Source organism: Xenopus laevis, chromosome 3L (genome assembly GCF_017654675.1).
Source record: "Xenopus laevis strain J_2021 chromosome 3L, Xenopus_laevis_v10.1, whole genome shotgun sequence".
Taxonomy (NCBI): domain Eukaryota; kingdom Metazoa; phylum Chordata; class Amphibia; order Anura; family Pipidae; genus Xenopus; species Xenopus laevis.
The window spans coordinates 82,872,332-82,896,425 of NC_054375.1; the positions used below are offsets into that span (position 1 = coordinate 82,872,332).

At 38.1% G+C, this 24,094-nt stretch overlaps 1 protein-coding gene across 3 annotated transcripts; it reads right to left on the bottom strand.

The window, feature by feature from the left end:
- Positions 1-47: 47 nt before the first annotated feature.
- On the bottom strand, positions 48-18,900 carry hbp1.L (HMG-box transcription factor 1 L homeolog). 3 transcript variants are annotated; one of them, NM_001092482.1, is given in 11 exon segments: positions 48-948; positions 2,241-2,382; positions 3,074-3,397; positions 3,841-3,985; positions 4,780-4,936; positions 6,514-6,620; positions 8,208-8,319; positions 9,709-9,844; positions 10,137-10,368; positions 11,542-11,725; positions 18,794-18,805. In NM_001092482.1, coding segments are annotated over 10 exon segments (1,542 nt in total). In that variant the 5' UTR covers positions 11,711-11,725; positions 18,794-18,805; the 3' UTR covers positions 48-930.
- Between the last annotated feature and the right edge of the window lie 5,194 nt (positions 18,901-24,094).

A 24,094-nucleotide genomic window follows, 5' to 3' on the forward strand; every position in this document is an offset into this window, starting at 1 on the left:
ATAGACAACTTTACATTTTATTGCACATTAATGTATGAAACCAGAGCTCTAGTTGAACAAATTTATTTGAAATATACAAGAATATAGTGTGCAAAAATTATAGGGGCAATATTATGTTTCCACAAGTTCCAGACAAACTGTTTTACAGCTGTGATTCTTGAATAGTAACACAAATAGCCATGATTGCAGCCGGTCATAGCCCTACAGCTACAACACAATAAAGAAATGCAGCCGTTCAATCTGACAGTTGCAAGAAAAGTAAAGTGCAAGTGTTGCACCATAGATAAGTGCAAGGTCGGCCCCACATCATACATGACATTTTCTCTAACAAAATATAATCTTTGTAGATTCTTCAGCAAACTACATTACTAAGTCATAAGCTTTTAACACCTTGGCCTCTGGCGAGGTCTCAATTCACTTCAGGCTTCTCTGCCCACAAGGAAGTGAATGATCCACCTGCCATAGTATAAGAAGCTCAGTGGCGCTGGATAGTCAGTTAGTGCTCATGCACTTTGCATTCAAATATCACGTCAGAAAAATACAAATTCTAACGTTAAGATAATTTATGCAATACATATTAATAAGCAGTAGGGTCAATAAACAGCAGTTATATGTTCTATAAGTTCCCCTTTTTATCTGTAGTCAAACAATATGCTGATTTAGCACCACAGGATATCAAATTTTCAAGCCTGTTACCTGATAACATACATTTTCAAAAATAAGGCAATTTGGTTTAAAATAGATATTTTTTGCATACTTAATGCTATATATTTTTTTCTTTAAAAAAAAAATCACTCATTCCATCCATTTACATGACAGAACATCTTCTGCTCACAAATACCGAGAAATATTGTGAATGTGATTTTTATTTTATTTGTCGCATTGATGCAGCCGTATATCACTTCCACGAGGATTCAGCAATGTTCATGTTTAATGCTGTTGGGAACCCTGGATTGGAAAAGAAAATACAGTCAATTACACTGGGCAGCACTAAATACGGATACATTAAAGTCATGGGTTACAAGCACAAAGTTCCTTATATATTTCCTTCTGCCCCATAATAATGGGGGAAGCCACACACATTTTGCTGTAGACCTGCATTTAGTACAATATTGTACAGGTATGGGACCTGTTATCCAGAATGCTCGGGACCTGGAGGTTTCCGGATAATGGAGGTTTCCATAATTTAAATTTTTGTACTTTAAGTCTACTAGAAAATCATGTAAACATGAAATAAACCCAATAGGCTGGTTTTGCTTCCAATAAGGAATAATTATAACTTAGTTGGGATCAAGTACAAGTTAATGTTTTATTATTACAGAGAAAAAGGAGATAATTTTAAAAAATTTGAACTATTTGGATAAAATAAGAGTCTATGGGAGACGAGCATTCCATAATTCAGATCTTTCTAGATAACGGGTTTCCGGATAATGGATTCCATACCTGTACTGTTTTTTTTTATTCATTACATGTTTAAATTACAATAAACGGCAATTGAAATTCCAGCAATGCACACAAACAGAAATGCAATATATGCATTGCAATAGATGCACATTTGAAGCCCCAAGTAAGTAAACAAATGCAGTGTAGGACAATGGAACATGGACCGTATTGTCAGTGGTAAATTTGCTCCACAACAAGTAACAAAACATCCCTAGTTTCCTCCCCGCTGGCATTAATGTGAAATGTCTATAGGAAGAAAAGTAGGGACCATTAATTGCCGACGACAAAACATCCCGTGTGTCATTGCCTATATACTCACAGCTTACAAATGAGAGTCTAAGTAGATGAAAGTTCATGGTCAAAGATATTCAGATATCACCAAGAAGAATCTGGCTCTCCTAAATCATCAGAGGCATTCTAGTGAGCCACAACATCCAGTTAGTGAACACTCATTTAGATATCAGTGGAGTCATAGCAGTATGTTCTGAGTTAAAGGGGAACATATGTTCATGTACATTCAATCAATGTCCTTTGGTTTTGTGATTTTGCTAATAAGTTACAAATGCTGACTCAAATGCTATCCCTCTAGTTAAATAGCTCATCACACCTATTTGAAATTTAAATGGATCCTGATGTGCCATGGCAAGCCATGTCTCTCTAGTTTACCTCTAATCTTCCTTAATAGAAAATAGTTTTTAACTTGTCTCTCCACTGACACATGATGGGACTAACAAGTGAATAGTGAGGACAGTCTCAGTTCAGTAGTGTTGAGGGGTTTAATGTTTATAGGAACATACTGAATTTGTTCTTTTCCTCTTCCAACAGTCGGGATTTAAACGTTTTTGTTCTTCAGCCAGAGCTTTGGCTTCTATAGTGTATATCCTCCTTTCCTCATTCTTCATCTTTTTCCACCGGTCACCAAGTATCACACTTATGGCTCTGCAAAGTGTTAAAAAAATGACAAAGTTAGAAATATCACTTCATCCAGCTTCCCACTCTTGGGGCTCTAGTGTTTTCTGTAGCTTTTCAATTATTCTGCAAATAACTGCAACGCCTTTCAGAAGCCCTAACCACTGGCCTGTAATAACGGCACTTGTTCATCTGCATCTTCATTAAGAAATAACAATATAGAAACCACAGAGCAGCCTCCATATAGTTTTACTTATCTACAAACATTCTGATGTTACATTTAGTCATCTGAACAATGGCAGTTTTTCCTATTGGTATTGAAGCTTTGTGTAAAGACACACATTGTTGGCAGTACAATTAACACTATATATTTGATGCCTGATCATTTTAGATTCTATTGATGATGTAAAGTTGAAAACCTCAAACAGTTAACACAGCAGACTATGGTGTAGTGCAGAAAAGTAAACATAGTTATACATTATACATTTTATTCCCTCATTTTACTGGTCTGCTTCATCTTAGACACAATGACATTGACAAACCATCACTGCTTAGTAGTTGACTGGACCTAAGATGAAAGGCTGTGAAAGGTTTTTGTTCCCTTTGGCAACAAGCTGAACACATGTGAATGTATTGCTCATGAATAAAAATAATAACATTAATCTACTTTGTTTGGTGACTCTGTACAGCAGATTTCTATTGACAAAATTCATCTAATTACCGGTTATCTTTTCCTGGATACATCTGAGTATATTCAACTCTGTACTTTTTGGCAAAAAGCATGAAAGCATTCATTGGTCTTTTGCACTTGTTGGGTGATGTGACAGTCACAGAGTTTGCAGTCCCTGAGGTGTGATTCCTGCCAGTCTTATTACATAATGAGCTGTAGGAGGTCTGTGAAGATCTGGGAGATACATAATCCTTGCAATACTCAGATCTCTCTGTATCTGGACTGCTTGCTCTTCCACTGGATGAAGCGCGGCGCTGACGTGCCATACTACTTAACACGTACACAGCAGAAGAATCCATTGGGGTAAAGTCATAGCTGGAACAATAAGATCAGCTGATCAGAAATAAATATACAAACCGTGCCACTGATAAGAATGTAATAGTTATTCCCTAGAAAACCATGTGGAGATATCCTCTCATCCCCATAGTAATCTTATTACACTATGCAAAGTCCAACTGAAAATGCGTGGGCCCATTTAAATGACAAGCTGCTAAACCAATGAATTGGACAACCATAGAGAACCATATTTCTATATCTTAAATAAATGTTTTTCCCCTCCTTCTTTTCAGAATATCAAAAGAATTTGGGAGCTGTGGCCTCTCTAAGTAGTGGTCCACCTTTATAGGCAGAGCATTTCCCATACATCTCTATGGGACGTGCAGATTGGTGGGTTTGATTGCTGAGGTTTCCTGGCTGAATACATCAGTGGTTAAAATGCCCTGTGTCACAGGCCTGAAGAGCGGATAATTAATGATTACCTTTTAAATGTATCAAAAACACCAGAATCATCAAAGTTTATGGCATCTGGGTGACCAGGAGGTAGACATACATCTCCAACATGAATTTCACAACAGGGAATACCGTGCTGAACCACAGTTAGACTTGGGTAGAAAGATGACCAACCTGTGAATGTTAAATTAATAATAATCAGAAAAATCCTTAACACTTGTCTTTCTGTAAGGCTTGTAATGTAAACCATCCAATCTCTCACTAAATAAAAGATAAACATCTGGGTTTTTTCCTCTTAAGAAAGCAGCCTGATTCTTTTTATGTTTACTATAAAAAGCAACTGCAGTATATATATATATATATATATATATATATATATATATATATATATATATATATATATTTTGAATAACGTACCCCCTCTTGTAAAATATAAGGATATTATAAGTTACAGAGGAGTTTCATGACCATATAAAAACACGAGGCCGAAGGCAGAGTGTTTTTATACAGGTCATGGAACTCCGACGTAACTTCTAATATCCTCATATTTTGCAACAGGGAGTACTTTATTATAATACACAAATTTCAGTGAGTCATGTGACTGAAATGACATCAGAACTCACCGTTTATAACTGATGACATCAGAACTCACCATTTATAAGGATATAATTTACAAGATATTCATGGCTTTTGTGTATTATATATATATATATATATATATATATATATATATATATATATATATATATATCTCTCACTTATAACAGAGCACAGAAGACACAAATATAAGTGTGCAGCCTTTTGCTGGAACAAACATTTTACCAGCACCTAAGGATGTTTGTTATGTTGACCTACAATCATTTGTATTAGGAAATTGTGTAGTTATGTATTACGAATAAATCACTAGGAAAATAATTACAATTAAATGATAACTATAGACCTACATTACCCTTGCAAGCAAACCATACCTTTATTTTTCACATAATACGGGTGGTCCAGTTTGCACTCCACTGTCAGCAAGCCTACATCTGTTGTACCAGGATCAAAAGTAAGCTGCACAACGGATTCTCCATACGATACACACTCCTCGTAAGAGACCAACTTAAGACCATCGGAACCATAATCCTAAAAGGTAAACATCTTGTGTAGATTATAGTTATTAAAACATAATATTTTTCTCAACCTTTTCTCAAATTTCAGTTGCTTAAAGGGACAGTATACACCTAAAAACACATTAGCTTTACAAAGTTAAGAAGAGAAGGACACTGCCGCAGATTTACTGCTGATGTGCAAATTTATTGTCCACACGTCATGTTTCGGGCAACATATGCCCTTTGTCATATGGGCATACATATACCCTTTTCATATGGGCATATGTTGCCCTAAACATGTTGTGTGGACAATAAATTTGCACATCAGCAGTAAATCTGCGGCAGTGTCCTTCTGATCTCAACTTTGTAAAGCTATAGTACTATATCTGGTGCTAGGACGGAGCACCAGTGGGACAGTCATAGGACCAGCTATACTCTCCACCGTGTATAAACCTACAGCTTGTGACACCTAAAAACACATTAGCTAAAAGCACCATTCGTTGAGCTCATGTTGAAAAGGGGTGTATACCGTCTCTTTATGAACATCCCAAATTGCTTTAGGTATAAAGAACTTTGAGTTCATCATCATCTTCATACTTTTTTTTTTTTATGCCAGTGACACTATTTATTTCCTGTAAATGTTTGTCACCTTGAGCTAAAAGGCACTGAAGATTATCAGCATAAACTTTAAAAAAGGCAAAAACAGGAGCAGTTATTGGCACATAATTCTGGATGCTACTGGGTGGCTACAGTGAAGCAGTCAAGATTGCCAAATGTTCTGTCCAGTGGGTGGCACAGAAAATCTCTTTAATAGAACTGCACCTCCAGCCAGCACATGGTTAGTGGCAAGAAAAATGAAGCTAGGTCTAATAATACAAAACAGAAAGGGGCATGGTGGAGAGTGGGAAAAGCATGGAAACTCCATAACACAGAATACAAAAAAGATTGTTTAATAAGATAAATGAACATGTAACCTCTACATTTTCCTACCATGTCCATTGGGCACATCTCCCCCACCAAAACCACATCATTTGTACTGTATATTCCCCCCCCCCCATTTGCCAGCGCCATCGCATTTCCCTAAAAAAAAATGGCAGCTTTCACCCAGCAGTTATTTTCCCTCACGTTATGAGTGACTTTTACATCTGCAAACCACACACATTCACTGTAAAGGTTATGAAATCAAGAATGCAGGCTTACACAGGCAGAACCTATTTTGATAAAAAAAGTCCTGCTTGGATTGAGCACTTAAATGGTTAAGCTGAGCTCAGGAGAAAAAAAATAGGAGCAGACCGCTAGAGCAGAATGTCTATGGGAACCAGCAATGCTGTCTCTTCATTGGCTGTTAGACTGGAGGGTGTGTTAAGTAATCTGAGCATGTTCAGTAGCCATCAGCCAAAGTAAGTCCCAAGGGAGGGGCAGAGTCGGTTAAAAGAGGAGAAGGAAAACTAAATGAGAGAGGGTTTCGCAGCCTTACTATAAACCTTTTAACAACCAGAGTGGCAGGTATTTAAAGATTTCAAAAAGGCTGTTGATGGATTAAATGTTTTTGTGGGAGTTTACATGTCCTTTAAAAATAGATCTCAGGACAATGGTGAACACTGGTTATACCTTGTATGAGTCAATGCCCCTCTCATTTCTCCATCTTGTACTTTTGGCAAAATCTTCAACATCCTGCCACTGTTTTTTGCGCCCTTTATGGAAGCATAAACGGGTTCCTATTAAAAAAGGGAATTAAAACAAAAGCCATTTAACAACACATATGCATGCACATAGACAATAAGGGATTCTGATGCATATATAATAGAATGTCTAAACATCAACCCCTTGCTGATTTTCCAAATTTAGCATCTTTTACAGCGCTGTAAGTGAAGTGGTTGTGCAATCAGGCAGTAGCCTAGGTCAGATGCAGTGATTAGTTGATTGTCTACTACATCTTGTAAAATAATTCTTCATTGCAGAATATGTACATACTGATTGTCTTATTGATCACTTATGCAAATGAATACAATCAGAAAAGATTTCCAGTGTAGCTATAACCTAGTGCCATAGCCGATACCTTGTGGGATTGTGAGCCTCAAATTGTTCACTTATAAATGCAAAGCAGCTATTTACACCCATCATTGGTTTAGGATGCAAACCAAACCTCCAGCTCAGGATTAACACACTGGTGACCCTACATTAACTTGCTGCTGTACAGTGGCGTAACTAGTTGTTACTGGGCCCCATAGCAAATTCAATTTAGGGCCCCAAAATATTTATAAGTTGGCCTATTTTACCAAGATATATTAAAATTGCTAATTAATTAGGGTCTCACTAGGCCCCCTACACTCCTGGGCCCCCCTGCAACCGCAGGGTCTGCTTCCTCTATAGTTATGCCCCTGCTGCTGTAGTTGACTATGAACGCACAACAAAGGAATGGAACACAACATGACTTCAAAAACGCAAAGAACCAAGTTGTCATTCTTGAGCACCTACAGTAATTCAGCACTCCAGTATGGGATACGTTTTATACAGACGTTTCGACTGCACATATTTAAAACAGAATAGGTTTTTGAGTAGGCAATAAAATGACCTACCCATACTCTAAACATAATTCTGCTGGGACATTAATTAAATAAGCATAATCATAAAATCTATTTAGCACAAATGGTCTTGAAATGAAAAAAAAAAAAAATAGATTTTCAATATGTCAGCTATGAACTGATTAAAGATTGAGCCTGACCAAAATCATAGGTAGTGTAAATATTTCAAATTAGGTTAAACTGATGAACATTTGGTTCCCTATACGTTGCAGTGAGGCTAACATAAATGTATAACATAAATTTCACTATGGGACAAAAACATGGTCTCTCCAATTATGGGTTAATGTGTAAAGGTGGCACAAGACCATAATTCTTCATTGGCACCTTGAAGGCGCAGGGAAGGGTAACCTGTGGGATCAGGTAATTCCCAGTTATTCAGGGAAACAGATTCTGTAGTTCAAGCTAATTGTGTCTAATTTGCAATAGGTCAGTGTTTTAAGTAATCAGAAAGAATTTATGAGGCTCATTTACTTATGCCAATCTCTAACTGTGAGTGATACAACTTGTATGTGGCAAACAAAGTGGACACTAGTTTGAATCCATATTAATAAAGAGTGCAATGCATGTTGGCTCATGTTTCATACAGATTCTAGATGTTTCAGCAGTGTGCTTGATTTTAGCCATCACAAGAAAGGTAACAGGGCCAAAGAAGTAGTAGTATGTAAATGTAAAATGCAGATAACTTGCAGTATCACAAATTATTTAATACAATAACAATACCTTTCAGAAAACAATGCCAAACAGTCTGTGGCCAAGAATGGCACCATCCTAAATCATCATCATCAGAAAATGAAGACATACAGAAAATGCCAGATTCCGATTCACTGTTGGTCTGTTACAAAAGAGAAACCATAAATCATGAGGGGTATGCCTTCTGACAGAGGGTTTTACAATGTATTTGCTCATGACCCCGATTCAGGCAACATTTAACAGCATCTCCCCCTCACCTCACACATATACATACTCTTTTTATCTTCTGTTGTATCGTGTATTTTACTTTCTACTGTTCTTACTATTACATATTTTTATGTTCTGCCATTGCATTCAGCAGTTCTCTTTTCCTTTCTATTCTGCCTGTTCTCCACCCCTTCTTTCCTTCACTATTCTGCATTGCCATGTTCCCTGCTCTTTTCCATTCTATACTCTCTGTTCTACTTTCCTTTACAACTTAAGCTCAACCCATCACTGTTAAATTGGTGTTCTCCAACTCTCCCTTTGCTGTCCCCCCTCCATTCTAGCCGATACTCACTGGAAAAGGTGATGGCTAAATGAATGTACAGCCAACATTATCAGTAAGCAAGAAAATAATCCACTACTAAATGTATGCAAGCATGTAGACCAAAAGTCCCAACCTTAGAGCCAATTAGAGTGTGATCTTCTCTTGTGTACAATAAAGAGGCTAATCATTTGGGAGTTTTACTTTGGAAAGCATTTTTCAGTGCCTATGAAATTACATAATAAAATACAGAATTCCTAATGAATCAGATGTGAGTGTGTCTGTCAGGGATGATTGGCCAACTTGATTATTTGTAGGCACTTGAACAATAGATACAAACTTTATATGCAAGTTAGTTATTTTCAGGTATTTATATTACTAGTCCTTTAACATGAGATGAACACGTAATAATAAAATCCATCATTTTAGGATTTGGTAAATACTGGATCAGTATTTACCAAATCAGCTGAATGCAGAACTGATTTATTAAAGGTTGAGTTTTATTTAACCAGAAAAATTGAGGGTATTTTTCAGTCAAAACTCAAATTATCGAATTAAGATTTATTACACCGACCCTGAAAATAGCTTTAATTCAAAAATACTACAGCTAAAACCTGTTAATGTCATGTAGAAGTCAATGGCAGAGGTGCCTTAAACCATAACAGCTCTGCACAATATGTTGGAGCTCTATTAATACATGTTAATTTAAAGAAATTAATAGTGTTTTTTGTGGTGGGTTTTCACTCAAAAACTCAATTCAAGTTTTTTCCCTGCAAAAAACGCAATAAATTTGAGTTTAATCAAATGTTCACCTCAAATTCACTAATTCGAGTTTTTTTCCATTACATTTTTTTTTTTAAATGACGCGGCACGTGAACTTTCATATTTTGCCCAAAATGCGGTAATAAACCTCATTTTTTTGTAATAATATATTTTTAAAAGCAAACTGTGCATTGGCAATCTTTCTACTTCTTTTTGTAGATAGGCTCATTAAAATAAACTCACTCGTTCGTGCCTGACTGCTGTTTCTTCTCGCCAATGACTTTTGGAGACGCTTGATTTACTCTCTGTGGAGACCGGTGGGGGGCGGGCATAGGAATGTAAACTTTTACTGGTAGCTATTATATGAACAGGCGATGATCTGAAACAGGAGAATGAAAGCAGATTAAACAAGTGAAACGTTTGAGCTGCATATAGAGGTTTATTCAATGAAAATAAATACATGGAAAATCCAGGAAAACATGAATAAAGCAGCTGATTAAGTGGTTATTGTATACCCTTCGTGGAATGGTACACATAGTCCACTAAATAATGATTTATTTTTGATGTGCCAAATATTTGTTGAATTCCCAGAGACAATACTGAGCTTGTATTTACAGTATTCCCCTTACAATCACAGAAGTGAAGCAATATATATATATATATATATATACCTGTTATAGAATGAACATTGCATCAAAGGACTCTGAGGGCTCGTGGCTATATTTGCCAGCTCAGTCAGCCAATTCATGCCAGTATCACACGAATATTCATTTTTAGAAATGTCTGAGGTATTTTGGCTCCATGAAGGCACTGTGTATTCTTGGTGTGAAATACCTGAGTCAAGGTGGAAAACCTCAGGTGATGTGGAATCAGTCGGCACAGTTCGCAATTCTGGAATATCATCTGTAGTTCAGAATAATAAAAGTAGCTGAACACTTCAACTTCAAAATTCCATTCTTAGCTGTTCACGTCAAAATAATATTCACACTAGGATCTCAAATTTTTAAAAGGAAAATTTTAATATGAGCTTTACATGGAAATAATGCCCTGGGTTAATGGGGTATATTTAGAACATAAAAAGTTATGTACAGTACTTTGTTGCTCAGTCACTCTGCAAAAAAACTCTTCCAATAGTTAGCAGCTCACTACTAACCCAAATAAAAAGAGTCAGTTTAGAAAAAGACTGCAGCCTGTTTGGGAATATACAGTGAGATGGAAGGTGGCATGGCCATATCTGGTTCAAATCTTTGGCACAATAAAACTAAAAATGAAGGTTTACTATACTTCAAGGTCAGGTGCATAATATGCTGTTTTATAGACTACATACAAGATTGACTAGAGCCACAGATTCACAAGCTGATAAATGTGTACACAAAACAAACTGTTTTGAATAAAAACACAAACCTACTCAATGTCTAATAGCTTTCTTACAGAATCTGCCAAATTGCATTATTTTCACAAAATTTGTATTATTTAGGACTAGAATAGTATGTAGGGTATTTTGATCTCTGTATTTTGTTCTCTGTATTCCACTCTGGGAGAACTGCACCAGTCAAAACTCCTGCTCTCCACAGTTGCATAGGGAACAAGCTGCCATCTTGTTCTTAATATAATTGAAGAGGTTGTTCACCTTTAAATTAACTGTTAGTATGACATATACATTAATATTCTGAGACAATTTGCAATTCATTTCCATTTTTGGAAAATGATGAGTAGAGGAATAAGTAATAAAAAGCAACAATAACAAAACATTTGTACATGAGCACAGAGCAATAGTTTTTTGGGCAAATGGGGGTCAGTGAGCCCCATTTAAAAGCTGAAAGTTGTGGAAAAGGTAGGCAAATAATTTAAAATCTAAAAAAATAAAATAATGCAGACCAAATGCAAAGTTGCTAGGAATAGGACACACTCTCTATCCTGCAGCATACCAGTAAAATGGTTGGAATATCCTTCATGACCTGCAATGTGCAGGGGAATAGTATCCCTTCAAGAAAATTATTATTATTAGTATCAAATATTTATAAAACACTGCTGTAAAATGCAAACATTTTATATTACAATTAACGTGCCACTTACCAAGCTCCATATGATCATCAGACGATTCATATCCAGGAGAGGACGGAATATGCTCATTGCATTTCAACATTTCCAAAGATTCGTTCATTCCTGTAAGCCTGTTATCCATAACCAACTGGACCTTTTGCACAGCGTTGGGCATATCTTTTGCCTTGACTTCCCACACCATATTATAGCACTTGAACTAAGCAGGTCAAGGAAAAGGAAAAGGAAAAGAAGTACAAGAAACTGAATGGTTTACAATATTAAGATGCTAACAAGCATGAAAAGCAGCAACACTGGAACAGCTACAAGTATTTACTGCTATACATTAAAAGAGACACATGATAGGATAAATGAAGAAACCCTAATTATGTAGACAATTATAAGTAATATATGGTGTTGCTTTTACATGGTGCTAAAAATTAATATTATCTTTAAAAATAGCTCCTTTATTGGAGCTCCATTTAGATGTTCACTGGTCCCTGTCTGTGTTTCAAATGAGGGGTGGGTGTGTCCTAACGGTCCCTGCCAGAAGTACAGTAGGAGGGGGACAGCCAATCACAGCCCTGCAGTCACACAAGCACAGAGAGGCTTCAGTTCCCTATCAAGTCCTGCTAGCTGCTGATTGGTTCCTGTCCTACAGTATAGTGTGCTGATAGCTGCCGGCTCCCCTGCACAACCTGGGAATTCAGGGAGCAGGAAGTGGAAGGGATTATTAGGAAGGGTTTTTGCAGAAATATTCAATAAATCAGCCTGAAGCACTACTTTTTTTAAGCACAATTCTTCTATATCTAAATGAGTATAACGCACTGGTACATTCTTATTTTTTACACAATATGTCTCCTTTAAGAACTCCAGACAGCACCATAATGGCCTGATATGTTTTGGACTGCCCCACCCTTAATCATAGGCTTTCCAAAACAGTCACTATCCCGCAACCAACTCAATGAGGACTCTACTTTACACAACACATTGACTTGAAATAAACAAAACTCAAATTGTACAAAGCAGAAAATGTTGAATAATTGGCATTAAAACGAAAAAAAAAAAAAAATCCGAAGAAAATAAATTAGACCAGGCATGTAATAGAACGTGTGTGAGTCCCTGTAGAATGAGAATTCAATAACCTCCAGTAAGTTTAAGGAGCGTAGGATACAATATTTTTCTTAAAGAAGTGCTAATATTTGTAATAATTTTAAACTCTAGGTACACAAAACCTCTTCTGGAGCACAAAGTCAAATGCCTTCCAACAGGGGACGTCTGTTCATTCTGTTGAGTTTTGTTTTAGTATCATGTTAAGAAGAGTATCTGAGACAATTTGCAATTGTTTTTTTATTTGTGTTTATTGAGTTATTTAGCTTTTTATTCACCAGTTTGCAAGTTCAGTAATCTAGTTGCTAGGGTCCAAATTACCTTAGCAATCATGTATTGATTTGAATAAGAGACTGGAATATGAATAGGAGAGGGCCGAAACCGAAAGATGAGTAAAAAAAAGTAGCAGTAACAATACATTTGTAACCTTACAGAGCATTTGTTTTTTTTAGATGGGGGTCAGTGACCCCCAACTGAAAGCTGTAAAGAGTCAGAAGAAGAATGCAAATAATTTAAAATCTATAGAAAATAAAAAATGAAGACTAGTTGAAAAGTTGCTTAGAATTAGCCATTCTTTAACATACTAAAAGTAAATTTAAAGGTGAACCACAACTTTAAGGGAACAATCCATTCATCCTTTACATTGTTTACCATAATTAAGCATTCCAGCAGGTAAACTGTTTGTTTAGTGTTCCAATTCCAATGCATTTTATATTTGAATACTTTGCCACTGACATTGCATTTAAAATCTACGCTTACTAAGTTCTATAATGATGGCCTTTTTAGATTTATCCCTTAGTGGAACCTAATGAGAGGATCACAATTTCACACACAAGCTTTTATACAAGTATTTTTACTGGACTATTTAGAATATACATATATACATTTATTTATTGGCAATATTTTCTGCCAGCTCATCAAAGACTTTTTTGAGAGAGTGCTCCTATTTGGTGTTGCTGTTTATTTTACATGTAAACAGATAGTAAGATACTGTATTTGAAGACAGACTTGTGGCTTATAAGCATAAGGGCTCTTCCACATCTTAGGCTGTGTTCATTGGCAGTGAATTTCTCCTGAGTTCCGCTATAGGAGAATGCTTGCCTGCGCCTCAGTGAGTAGAATGCAATGTATGGGCTTTGTCATCCAATAAGTTATGAAGAAACACACATAAAATTGAACATGTGTATTGTGATCTTACAAAAAAAAGGATACTTAGAGCAAAGACATGAATACAAGAAAATAAACACAGATGTGCAGCCTTGAACATCCTACTCGTCTTTATTAAAAAAAAAAAAAAAGAAAAGAAAAAAAGATTTGGAGGGCTCTACCCAGCCAGGATAGTGCTACACATAATTCCCCGCTATGGTTCTTATGTGCCTGTATGTGGAGCCACTGTATTGGCCCATGTGCAGCAACATGGAGCGGATGTCAAAAATGCATACTCAAGCGTTTCCATGACAATATCTGCTCAAGAAACTTTCAGAAGCTTATGGGCTTCATTATCATCATCTAAAGTGAATGCACCACCTAACATTTTTTTTGTTGGCATATACTGTGTGGCATATACTGTTAAGGTACCAATAACATATGCATGTGCATGTGAATAATATTCATGTGAAGGATTAATGATATTTTTTTTCTCTGCTGCCTATTTATGCAAATATGTAAATGTAATTGTGCCCAGGCTGGTGAGTGAGTGCTAATGTGTGTTTCTAGTGCTGCTTTTTAACATGGATGGATCCTGGGCATTATATAAAATGTAAACAAATTGCTTTTTCAAGGATTCTTTATCTTGATGCACAATTATATGTGTTTTCTCTTTTTGTGGCAACTGTCACCTATTCTGACTTGATGCAGCTGCAACAATACCTTAGGGCTTGACAACATGCTGCTGCAACTACAGGTATGGCATCTGTTATCCAAAAAAACGGTGATCCAGAAACCTCCGAATTACAGAAAGACCATCTCCCATAGACTCCATTTTATCCAATATTTTTTTTTTTTTAAATGATTTTCGTTTTTCTCTGTAATAATAAATCAGTACCCTATACTTGATCCAAACTAAGATAGAAGTAATCCTTATCGGAAGCAGAACCAGCCTATTGGATTCATTTCATATTTAGAAGATTTTCTAGTAGACCTAAGGTTTGAAGAGCCAAATTATGGAAACACCTGTTATCTGGAAAACCCCCAGGTCCCAAGCTTTCCAGATAACAGGTCCCATTCCCGTTTGTGAGTACCCTGATGGCAGTATTTTTTCCAACAGAATTTGGATTCGGATATTTCCAAGTTACTGGGCAACATGAAACCCGAACCCTTTAAATCCCAGGATGTATGCAAATTTCTCATCTGGGATTTTGCCAATTTGAAAATGCAAGTTAGAATTTGGTTCTGGTTTCAGCATAACCCTTTGTGGAACATTTGGTATTTGGCCTATTCTAAAAGAAATGGATATAAAGCATCCCTAATTATTAAACAGATTTGTTCTACTTTTTACTTATTAAATCAATAAGTTCCTGTATAGAAAAAAAACATGGGTGCTCAGTAAAGCTACACAGATAGTTTAACTTCTAATAAAATAGTGGCATCAAGTGGTCTTATAGGGACATTGCAGACGGATTTAGAAAGGGTGGGGCCACACATTGCTTTACAACTCATACTGCTTCAGTCATGCCATCATGAGAACACCAGAGGGAGCTTTTCCTCCAGTTCAGCAGTGTGCCAACTATGCTAGTAAATATTGCAGGAACAGTGTTTTAAGTATGGAAAGCACTTACTGCATGATGAATTAATCATTTAGAAGTTTCAGATTTTCTGAAGGTAACGTGCTCTAGATAAGCATGCAGACAAGCCTCCTGCTCAGTGTGTTGTGGTATGAACACCAAACCATAGAGATTTTAGCAAAATGAACAACGCTACAGAATTTCAAAGAACTAGAAGTTTGTATTTAAGAAAGAAATGGCTCCAAAGAATCCAAACATATGTTAAAATCCTTATTAGGAGCCAAGGAGGCCAGTCAAATGTTCAAAAGAGTTTAAATGAAAAATAGAACAGCCAGCTTAAAGAAACAGTAAGCAAAAAATTAATGCTTTTTAAAGAAATGACAATACAATGTGCTCTACACTGGTCAAACTGGCTTGTTTGCTTCAAAAAAACAACTATAGTTTATATGAACAAGTTGCTGTGTAGCCATGGGGACAGCCATTCAAGCGCAGCATACAATGTAGTTAGCAGATCAGTTCTGAAGAATCCCATTGTATACGACAGAGCTTATCAGTTATCTGATGTGTATCCTCCGCCTTTTCTCCTTCCCCCATGGCTACACAACATCATATTTATATTAACTATAATAAAGTTTCTGAAGCAAATAAAACAGTTGTACCAGGGCAGTGCAATCAGTAGGTTATATTTTCATTGCTTTAAACACTTTAATTTTCTGGTGCTACTGTTCCTTTAAGACAAACTAGCAGAGCACTTGAAATAAGAAACCCTTGACCCATGGCACATAAAGCTATTTCGGGATTTTCTACTGCTTTACCTTTCCTCATAACCAGCATCAAATACCTTAAACGGACACTCCTCCCCCAATGCAATGCAAAATGTAAGAAAGCCACATTAATGATGATTTTTGCCTTTTTGTACAATTTGTATTACAGTATTGGGACAGTTCTGGTGCTGGTTTTTAAGCTGCAGTACACCTTTAAGTTAACCTTTAGTATGTTATAGAATGGTTAACTAACTTCAATTAGCCTACAATTTATTTATTGTTTTTGAATTATTTGTCTTATTAAAAGGGGCATAGATCCACGGGTCATATTTCCACTGTACAGAGTAGTAATGTGCAGTTCAGCCCGAAACCTGCAGGTTGGGCAGGTTTGGGCCAGCTACTGCAAAAAAAAATCTTCACACTGCCGGCTTCTGAACCCTGAATTTATAAACTCGTGCCTGCCCTGCCCTTTGGTGATATCACTGTGGGGCAGACGTGGGTCTAAAGAAAGGATGAAGCGGAGTGGGCGGATTAGGAGTGGATCAAGGGAAACTCAAAACAAACTAAGGAATACAAGGTTATAAAAGGTAACATAGTACAAATGAATCCGGGTACAGGTCTGATTACCATCTTGGCATCAGGAAGGCATTTTTTCCCCCCTCTGAAGCAAATTGGAGAGGCTTCATGAGGTTTTTTGCCTTCCTCTGGATCAACTGGCAGCTAGGCAGGTTATATATAGACTTATGGTTGAACTTGGACGGGTGTCTCTTTTTTTCAACCAAACTACTATGTGACTATGTGCATACAAGATGATTGGGAAAGAGCCAGTGTCGGAGTGGCCCTCCGGGATACCAGGAAAACTCCCGGTGGGCCCAGGTGTCAGTGGCCCTCATGCTGCTAAACATTTGGCATATATCATGGCCATTCCCTGTTTCTATGAGAACAAAGAGGCTAAATAGATGGCATAATAGGTTATAGTATGTTTAACTAAAAGAGACTAGGAGAATAGAGGTTGAGTGAGGAAAGAAGAATAATAGTACTGAGAGTGGGCCCCTGGTCTAAATTTTCTTGGTGGGCCCCTGGTCTAATATTTTTAGGTGGTCCCCTGGTGTCCCAGTCCGACACTGAAAAGAGCAGTGCAATCCATACGAGATTATGTAGTCTTGATGCAAGTTGGGTTGCCACGTGGCCAGTATTTTACCGGCCTGGCCGGTAAAAATGATGGCTGATCTCAATGTTAATAGGGAAAAAAAGATAAATATATAGGAAGGCCGGTATTTTTTCCCCAGAAAAGGTGGCAACCCTAGATGCAAGCTAACTGAGCTTCCTTTCCTCTCCACTGCTGCCTGCAAGAGGAGTCATCAGCTGATAAGATTTCCATCTCCTACAGAGCAGCAACATTTAAAAAAGAAAAAAAAGCATGCGCAGCCAGTGAGGTACAGGGAGTAGAAGATATAAGCAGAAATGCAGAATGTAGCCAAGTTACTGTGAAGAGAAAGCAAGTCAAAGTTAAGAAACGCAACAACATTCCCCCAGCGTCACGTGACGGCTCAAGGCTTGTTTATAAATGTTATGCGGCTGCGCACTCGGCTCATTCATTCTTAGCACCCAATATGGCAGCATAGCGAGTTTGCGACGATCGTGCAGTTATTAAAGGATTGTTTTTCCACGCTCAGAGAGACTGTGTAATCCCAATTCCTGCGAACTGAAGCTTCCTACAATTTACTGAGACAACATACTTGTATTCACTCGTGTAGCCGAGGTGCCGTTTCAGGACACGGAAGTAGATCTGAATGGAAAGAGCAGGCGAGAGTAGTGGGGGTTAGAGGCACCCGCCCAAGCCCCTCCAGCTGTTCCATTGCAACTCCTGCCGGGCAGCCAGCTGTACTACACGCAGCAATATACACTCCCGTCACTCGCTCACTGCGACTCCCGTCCTCTAAACCGACCAATTATGTCAGGCAAATCAGCTGTTTGAGCAGAAATAAGGAAATGCTCCGTACAGACCGTGCTCACTGCCACCACTGGGCTGGGCTTATTAGCTATTTAATGTACATTCACCTAATTAGACTATATATAGCCGTGTAACATGTACAGACATATCCTGCCCTCGCACTATTAGCACCGCGGAATGATATGTAAGGAAACAAGTCTCGTCCGTAGGTGCGCAGTCTCTCTACACACGATATGTATTAGATTTATAGACATATATATATTTTTATAAGTCTACAGTTGGATACACAAATAAGCCCAAGCAACTTATAATGCTTCCATATTTCGTTGCGAGTCACTGAGGCACCATTGCATTGGTTTCCTGTGGCCTCATCACCTCCATAGCGGAGCGGTTGTTTGAATGGACCGAGCCTGACAAGTAACAGCTGGAACAGGGATTATACAGACATAACACACTGTGTGTCACAATAGACGCTTAGTCGGCGCTCTATAACCCGAGGGGTCAGCCTGTCAGTGCAGGAAAATGAATGAACGTACCTCCGGTAACAACAACACTGACAAAAACAATGAACGTCACAAGCCGAGAATGCAACGCTCAGAACTTCCGTTACAACCATGACAGCCCCCGAACTCAAAACCATTAACTTGCCCAATTCAGACAGAAGTCTCAGCTTGTGACAAACGACTTGTAACACATTCCTAACACTTATCGCCATAAAGTTTTCTTTCACTACTTACCAACCCCGTCGCCATTACCTAATCTCTGCCTCTTAAAGTCCTTGGAGGGCAGGCGTTTGAGGGCATAACACAAGCTCATTGGTATAGTAAACTGCCTGTCAATTTTTGTGCACTTTTTATTGGTGAAAAGTTAGCGCTGTCAGTTATGGTGATGGGAGGTTAAAAAGTAGGCTCGCTTCTATAGGCGAGTAAATCTGACAATCAGATCAGCACTTGCCGTTTCATTGGCTCACCTGGATATGTTTTGTCAATAGGCAACCTAGTGTTTGGTCCATGTGAGTTATGGGGATTGTAGTTTCGGAGGCGCGTTCATATCCATCAAAACCATTAACAAGGGCCTTACGATGACTACAACACCCACAATGCAGAGCCCGTTAGGCCACTGATTGTAAACAAGCGTCACAGGGACACGTGTATCAAATTGTACTTGTTATGAAGATAATCGCGCAAAGTAGAAGGAGGGCGCTGGTTGAAAGAAGTTCATATTTTCCATTGTCAAACAAAGTGAACAGTACAACAGCTGCTGTGTTGTTTTAGGCTGTGTACGTTTAATTTTCAGTAAATGTGGTTAAATCAGACTATGTTCATTCAGTGTGTCATAGTAGGTTGTCAAAAAGCAAAATTACTTTTGCCCAAATCTGGTTTTAATTAGTGACATTTTGAAAAACAAATACGTTACGGCTGTGACCCAATAGTGTAGCAGTGGTACTTGGGTATCAACTCAGCACCACAGATTTTATCTACTTTATTATGTATAGCACTTCAATTTGCCTCAAGTGGCAGCTGATTTTGAACATCTTGTGCTTTTTCTCAACTTCAGCTTCTAAATCTGACACCACAAAAAAAAATTATATATGCAGCGTCTGCATCCGAAAGTTGTGTCGGATCAATGCTGCGACACCATCCAATAATGCTATTACTTACCTTATTTCTGTTGCATCCGATGTGACGCCTGCATTTTTGCGCAGAGTGTTGGATCGCGCGGAAATCACCTGTGGAGTCCTACCCTAAAACGCCACAGCAGCACAATCCCAACAAGCTTGTTACCGTACCTGCACATGTTCACTTTAGTACATACTATTAGAAAAAAAATTGAAAATGCTCCACCAATGCCAGTTATCTCTCCAGGCTCCATTATTTGCCATAAGCAAGTGCTGGGTGGCCAAAATCAGTGATACAGTTGTCTACATGAAAAGTGATCTTAGACAGGATGCCAGCTGTGACAATCCAGGTGCTTCTCTGTTTCACAATTTATCTGAGTTTCTTCAGTTCAACTACGTGGTAGGGAATTAGGTCTTTCAAAATGCCTAGCGCAGAATATTATCCCCTTATTGGCATATGGTTAGTTAATGTCCCTTGAGTAAATGAAAACTGGGTTTTTTAAAGGGATTCTATCTTGATGTCTATAGTATAGATTTTATTACTAAATGACACTGTTTACATTGCAAGTAATTCATTCTATCATTTAAAATTTTATTCTTGAACCAATAAATGTATTTTTTTAGTTGTGATATTGGTGTGTAGGCAGCCATCTCAGGTCATTATGCTTTCTCTTATGCTTTCAAAAAGAGTCAGCACTTCACAATGGAACTGCTTTCAGATAAGCGATTGTTTCTCCTACTCAGTGTAACTGTAGAAGTAGCCACTAGGATTTTTACTACCGAGTGCCATTCTCATATCTACCACTAGGTGGGGAGCATTTTTAGCAATGTGGATGTCAGGGCACTGTTATCTGGTTACTTTCCTTCCCATTGTTCTGCTGATGGGCTGCTGGTGGGGGGTTGATATCACTCTAACTTGTAGTGCAGCAACAAAGAGAGACTGAAGTTTATCAGAGCACAAGTAACATGGCTGAGGGAAACCTGGGATCAGCAGCGTTACTAGAGGGGGCGGGCCCTGGTGCGTGATTCGCAGCCGGGCCCCGCCCCCCTCCGCACGGCACGCTGCCGGGTTGATCTCAGTGGTGTGCGGTGCTGCCGGGGGGCCCTGAGGGGGTGCGGGCCCTGGCCCGCTCGCACCACCTGCTCCCCCGGTAGTTCCGCCACTGCCTGGGATACTAACATGTCTGGCCCCATGTCAGATTTCAAAATTAAATATTAAAGGGGAGCTATGATGAAAATGTAATATAAGCTTCAGCATGCTGAAATAAGAAGTTTTCTAAATATAATCAATTCTAATTTCTGAAATAATCAAGTTTATCTTCACAATCCCCCTCTCAGCATGTTTCTCTTCATTCTCTCTTCATGCAGGAGTTGGGTGTCAGATATCCAATGACAGTAAGATCCAATACATCTTTTAGGGGGCTTCTTTTGCCTAGATTTATTAGAGCTCACTCTATTAAAATCTCCAGACACCATGTCTGTTTGTCTACATGCAGGATTTGTTCAAAAGGCAGTTATTTTGTTAGATTTTGTGTGTACTGGAATCAGTTATTTTAGTGAGCTCTAATAGATCTACTAGGAAAGGAAGCCCCCCTATAAGAAATATTGGATCTAACTGTCAATCTGACACCCAACTGCTGCATGAAGAGAGAATGAAGAGAAACATATGCTGAGAGTGATAGTGAAGATAAACTTGATTGTTCAGAAATAATGCAGAATATTTAATTGATTGTATTTGGAAAGTTTCTTATTTCAGTATGATGAAGCTTATATTACATTTTTGCGATACCTGTCCTTTAAAAACATCTGTTTTTTTTCTGTTTGGTCTTTTGAAAAACAGATTTCAATGCAGGATTCTGCTGCAGGAGCGTTATCTTATGCATTTTTGTAAAAAAAACTTTTTTTCCCATGACAGAATCCCTTTAAAGCAAACTGGGGATCCATGACTGAACTAGATGGAAATTGGTTGGAGAAGATGGGTAGAATATGGCAAATAATGGAGGCCATGCTTTCTGATTGGGTTGTACTCACTCAGCGTATGTAATCATGTCAGCAGAATGCATGAAGTAAGTTGCCCAAACAGTTTGTATTATGCTTTGGTAAAAACAGAAGTATTTTCAGAAAACAAATTCAGACACAAGGATATTCAAACTACATTCAAATAGCTCATTCATCATTGTAATAACTAGGACTACAACTAGATTGCAAGGAAGCAGTGCCAATGCCTATACTGCTGCTTTTATTGCCATTTCTGCAGTAAATTAAAACCGGTGGGGTGACTGACATTCAGGCATACTGCATTGCTATGTATTTAAAGAAAGAGCTTTCACAGGCCACTTTATGTACTGATGTAGTTATTCTCACAGGGTATGTCCAGCTGAAATGCAGAAAAGTTCTATAGCCCAAAAGAATACCAATTGATGTATTTCATTACATGGTTATTGCCATTTATGATTACCTTATTTTATTTCTTCTCCTAACTTTTCATGTTCTTTCCTTGGTGTTTCTCCACTTCTAATGAAGTGACTAGTGGGTCACGAAACGCATTAAAGGGGAAGGAAACCTAGTCGCGCAAACCCAGACGACATCTTCTTCCAAGTGATCTTCTTCCTGCTGTGAACGGCGTTTTGGCACATGCGCAGTAGGATTATTTCGCCGGTACGGATCTACTGCGCATGCACCAAAAGTCACGCGCATGCGCAGTAGATCGTACCGCCGAAATGATCCTACTGCGCATGCGCCGGTCAAAGCAGGAAGAAGATCGCGTGGAAGAAGATGTCGTCTGGACTGGACCTGCACAGAAGGGTAAGTAAAAAGTTAGGGGCATTTGCCCAGCGGGACGGGTAGGCCAGGGGGGAGGAGGGTGGGTGGGCAACAAACGGGAGAGGGGGTGGGGGGTTTGCGCCGACTAGGTTTCCTTCCCCTTTAAGCAGCAAAGGGTGAAAAATTGAGAGAGAGAATAGTGGCAACACATGATTAAAAAGTGAATCAAAAATGAAAGGCAGAGTGGAGGTTTCCTTAAAACTTCTATCTAAATGTTGGTCAACCGTATCCTAGGTGCTGGTGGCCCTGGAATTATTTGGTATCAGCTAGGCAACTTTAGCCAATCTCAGACCTTCTGCAAAGGCTTACTGGTACATGTCCATCAATACTGTAATTTTGATTGGTATTGGTTTTTCTTTATGACTAATTTAATTTGTTCTTCATTATAAATACAGCAAGCTCAAAGCTAGAGCCAATTTATAAAGACTTCACAATTGTGCATGTATACAAAGGCAGAAAACCCTAACAACCCTGCTTTGAGGTTGCACTATGAATAAACCTTTGGGGAAAAAAAATGTTTTCTGATTTATCAATCAAATCAATTGTCTAAACACTTGGATAAATTGATAAAAACATCTCCAGCAGAATCCTGCATTGAAATCTGTTTTTCAAAACAGCAAACAATTTTTAATATTTAATTTTGAAATCTGAAGTGGGAATGGACATGTTCTTAGTTTCCCAGGTGCCCTCAGCCACGTGACATGTTACTTTACTGCTGCACTGCAAATCAGAGTAATATAGTTGAACTCCCATTTTAAGTTTTTCAGTGAAACTGAGTAAAGAGTAAAACTGAGTACAGAGTAAAATCAAGGAAATGTATTATGCATCATATATAGGTGGGACCACAAAAATTATGTTAAATGAGTTGAAACATAAAATTAGGGACAACAGAACAATGGGAGGGCAAGAACATAATATCTTCCTGAGAGCTGCATTGCCAATACCACCTAGTGGTAAATATTAGAATAGTAAAACACCAAAGTTTGGCTCACCAAAATCATGACTCCTCTAATTACCTGTGATTTCTGTCCACATACCAATATTACAACAACACTAAATAAATTTATTAGTTCAAGAATATAATTTTAAATGGTAGAATTATTTGCAAAGTAAAAAATGTAGTTTAGTAATAAAAACTATACCATAAAAATCATGACAGAAACCCTTTAAGCTCTCCTCCCTACACCAATTTCTTATCCTTGGATACGTGTCCACTTTATCCACCATATGTCAAGGCCTAGAACCAGACACAAAACAACTCACTGTTTGCCACGAGTGTCCTGTCTACATATTTCCTTATCCATCTTTTTAGTAACAGCATCAAAACATGCAATGGGGATGTCCGCACAAGCAAGGGATTAGCAGTTATAAGCTTATACCTGTTCCCCGGTGAAGAATATGATGTATTTTACTGGACTCATTATCTGAGGAAGAATACTGACAAAGGTGTAGCATTATTCCTGAGCAAGGAGTAATCAAACAAAACCAAATTACTGTGTATTGGCTTGAAGTATTGGATAAGACTACATGCACCCCAAAACTAACACTGATGGGCATGCAACAAGGGGAATTATTTATGAAAAATCTTTCGAACAGT